General features: G+C 51.6%; 1 protein-coding gene across 1 annotated transcript; it reads left to right on the top strand.

Annotated features, from left to right (window-relative positions):
* The first annotated feature begins 644 nt into the window (after positions 1-644).
* On the top strand, positions 645-1154 carry LOC119309132. The gene has a single exon (XM_037585197.1). The coding sequence runs from the start codon at positions 645-647 to the stop codon at positions 1152-1154; it is 510 nt and encodes a 169-aa protein (XP_037441094.1).
* Positions 1155-3633: the final 2479 nt, after the last annotated feature.

Below are 3633 nucleotides of genomic sequence, written 5' to 3'. Positions count from 1 at the left end.
TCGACTGTCCGAACGCCGAAGCCTTAGCAGCTTTTAAACATAACGTCCGAGACGAATGGCTCGCCAGACACCTCGGCCAGGAAAAGCCAAGAACAATGGCCACGCTAACAAGCCTCATGACCCGCTTTTGCGCGGGGGAAGACAGCTGGCTAGCAAGATGCAGCACCAGCGACCCGAGTACATCCGAGAACAGAGATGGAAACGGAAAATCACAGCACAGAAAGGACCAGCGCCGAAATAAAGAAAAGAGCCCAAAGAACACGGCGGTCAACACCGGATTCAAAAGCTCGCGGCCGAACACCAAAACACTGCGTCTTAAGGACAACAGTGACGAGCTATCCAACTTAAACAAAATTTTGGATTGGATATGTCAAATCCACAGTACCCCCAGAAAGCCTGCAAACCACACCCACCAAGATTGTTGGGTCTTCAAACAGTCCGGCCGACTCAACGCCGAACACAAGGGGCTCGACGCGCCAAGTGAGGATGACGACGAACCCCACCAGCAGAGCGCCGGAAAGCAAAAGACTGTCCCACAATAAGTCAAAACAGTAAACTCACTTCATGTGATAATACGGAACAATAGTGCGGCACCCGCTAAAGTACGTGTCGCACGGTCCACCCCAGCGGAACCCCGAGATTGGATGTCAAAAGCAATTACTTTTGACCAACTGGACTATTCCAGGAGTATTCGAAACGCGGGATGGACTACTCTGATATTGGATCCTATAATCGACGGACTACAATTTACACAAGTCCTAATGGATGGCGGTAGCGATTTAATCCTGCTATATCCGGACACAATCCGCAAGTTGGGGATAGACCCTACTAAAATCCGCCATAGCCGCACTTCCTTCAAAGGAGTGACGCCAGGCCCTTACGCCAAGTGCACGGGCTCCTTACCACTAGAAGTTGTGTTCGGATCACCCGACAACTTCCGTCGCGAAAAGCTAATCTTCCATGTCGCCCCATTCAAAAGTAGCCATCAAGCACTGTTGGGACGTGAAGCTTTCGCCCGCTTTAACGCAATACCGCACTACGCGTCTCTTACACTTAAAATGCCCGGTCCACGCGGCATCATCTCATTAAAAGGTCATTCAAGACCCCGGACACGGCTAGACGAGTCCGGCACAAATAAACTAGGGGCTCCCTAGCCGCATACCCCTTCAAAACGGGCTGCGCGTACAAACAATAAAGGGCCACTAAAAGCTCAACTTTATTCATTCATTCATACTTTGCTTTTCAATAAAATTTTTGCATGATTTCTTTTCAAGCTAAGTTCCTCTATTTTCACAGATGAACAACGTGTACACCCGTCCAGGATACGGCACAACGGAGACACAGGCACAGACGTGTAGCAGGGACCCGTGGCAAGGATTCTTTTCAGATTAAGACCCTGCGTAAACCTTTCTTACTGTCTCTTGTTGATTCATATCCCACGGTTTTTTACCATAACCGACGAGGAGGCTGGCGTTTTGGCATCGGCCGCGCCAGAAGTTCTCGCCTGTACCTGGACACTGGGGGCTTAGGGCATTGTTCTGCCCGTTATCATAAAGACCGAATACCTTAGGGAGTGTTCGGCGTCTCGAGTTAGGCCTTATATGCATCAGCTCCGAATCATGTCTTTGGTCAAATGTTGGGTTTGCCCGGCTCCTGTGTTTTGCTGCCTTACGTTCTGTATCATCGGCTAACGCGGCACCAAGAGAACTACTGCGATTGTGCCCCGGTTCGGCTGGGCGAGCACCTCAGTAGAGAAAGCCGAAAACTGACTGTCATGATACAGCGAGAGACTGGTCAACCACTCGATCGACTACCGGAATGTTTAGAATTCCTCCGCTTTGACGAAGGACCGTTTCCCGGTCAGGCACATACGCACCCCGAATTCGGAGAGCGCGGTGCCCCTAGGGGCTATATCGTAGCCCCACCCTCGAACTCCTATGGCTAAGTGAAAGTGATAAAGCATTATAGTCCGGTTGCCTCGTTTGCTACGCTACCACCTCCTTCACAGGACCAAGACGTTGGATTAAGTGTGAAAATGCGCTATTTTTGCAAACACCCCCGCACCATGTGCGTGGGGGCTGAAGCCGAAGACTGCCATCTTTCAGGTTATACACAAGTATACATTAACGGCCGCACAGGAGATATTTCAATACTTGAACGCACAAGTATAAAAAGCACTTATATTATATATGTCGTCTTACAAATCATAAAAAACATTTAAACATGACATTCTTTGAGCACTGCGACTCTATTGCACGAGCACCCCGCAGAACTTCCCCAAAATAGTGCTCGGCGGGTAACCGGCTCTCGTCCAAACCCCGGGTTGCAACATCGGTGGCATCCATCTCCGTCCAGTATGTCTTCACACGGGCGAGGGCCATTCGTGCACCCTCTATGCAAGCCGACCGCTTCATCGCCTTGATATGCGGCACCGCCCCAAGGAATTGCTGCAATAAGCCAAAATAACTCTTCGGCTTGGGCCTATTCGGCCAGATATGAGTCACTACATCCGTCATGGCTAGTCCGGACAATCTATTCAGCTCAGCCCACTCGGCCAGCCGATCGGTCAACGGAAGTGAACGCTCCGGACTATGGAATTGAGACCAAAAAAGCTCTTCCGTCTCGTGATCCTTTTCACTTCGGAAGTGCACAACAGCATCTGCCGCACTCGCCGCTAAATCCATATAAGGATCCTCCGGACCCCACAGCTGGCCAAGTTGAGCATACTTCGGATTTGTGAACCTCCTGCGCAGCAGAAAAGGCTTACCAGCCACGATGTCTCCAGCCTGACGCAGCTCCTCCTTTATAGCCCTCATTGCAGAACGGGCATCCTTGGCTTCAGCGGTGGCCTTCTTCAGGTCTTCTTGCTCTGCTCGACGTTCCTTTTCAAGAACATCATAGCGGTCGGTTACATCTTTTAGCTTCACGGCCATTTCGGTCATCTCCCCCCTGCCTCGGCAGTGAGCAGCCCTTTCGGCTTCTAGCTCTTCGGCCGCCTTCGAGGCAGCCGCATCACTCCTCCGGGCCTACTCCTTGGCTCGAGCAAGCTCTGCTTGAAGGTCCTCCACAGCAGCGGCACCATCTGCATCAAACACACATGTTGTAAGGAGTGAGCTTCGGCTCCCTTACTAGGTGACCACGGAGAAACAACCTACCTTGCGACTCGTCAAGTCGTTTATTGACCAGCGCGATGTCTGCATCCGCAACGTCGAGTTGCCGCCTTAGTTCAGCAACTCCATCAGTCCGGCTGGCCACCGGACTGTCCGCCACCTGTGTAGGAAAGGCGAAAATTAATGCCTGAGATTATGATCCTCGGCACGCTGTCATTTTCGACAACATACCGAGTCTCAGGGGCTACTATCTATACAGGGCACACTTTATGTGTAAAACTGTCAAAAGGTATGTCATTTTTACGTACCTCAAACCCCGCCAGCACACTTCTGACGGCATCATGCAACCCGCCCTCGGCGGATGAAATTCTTTCAATCACCGTACTCATCAATGTACGGTGACCTTCTGAGATAGACGCCTTCTCGAGCAGATCCCTCAGCTCCCCCGGCCGTACACCAGTTGGCGCCGAACTCTCCGGCCCGGCCGGACTTGGGGATACCCTCCGTGATGACACCTCAGGGT

The sequence above is a fragment of the Triticum dicoccoides genome, chromosome 5B (genome assembly GCF_002162155.2).
Source record: "Triticum dicoccoides isolate Atlit2015 ecotype Zavitan chromosome 5B, WEW_v2.0, whole genome shotgun sequence".
Classification (NCBI taxonomy): domain Eukaryota; kingdom Viridiplantae; phylum Streptophyta; class Magnoliopsida; order Poales; family Poaceae; genus Triticum; species Triticum dicoccoides.
This window is presented reverse-complemented; position numbering and strand designations above follow the sequence as displayed.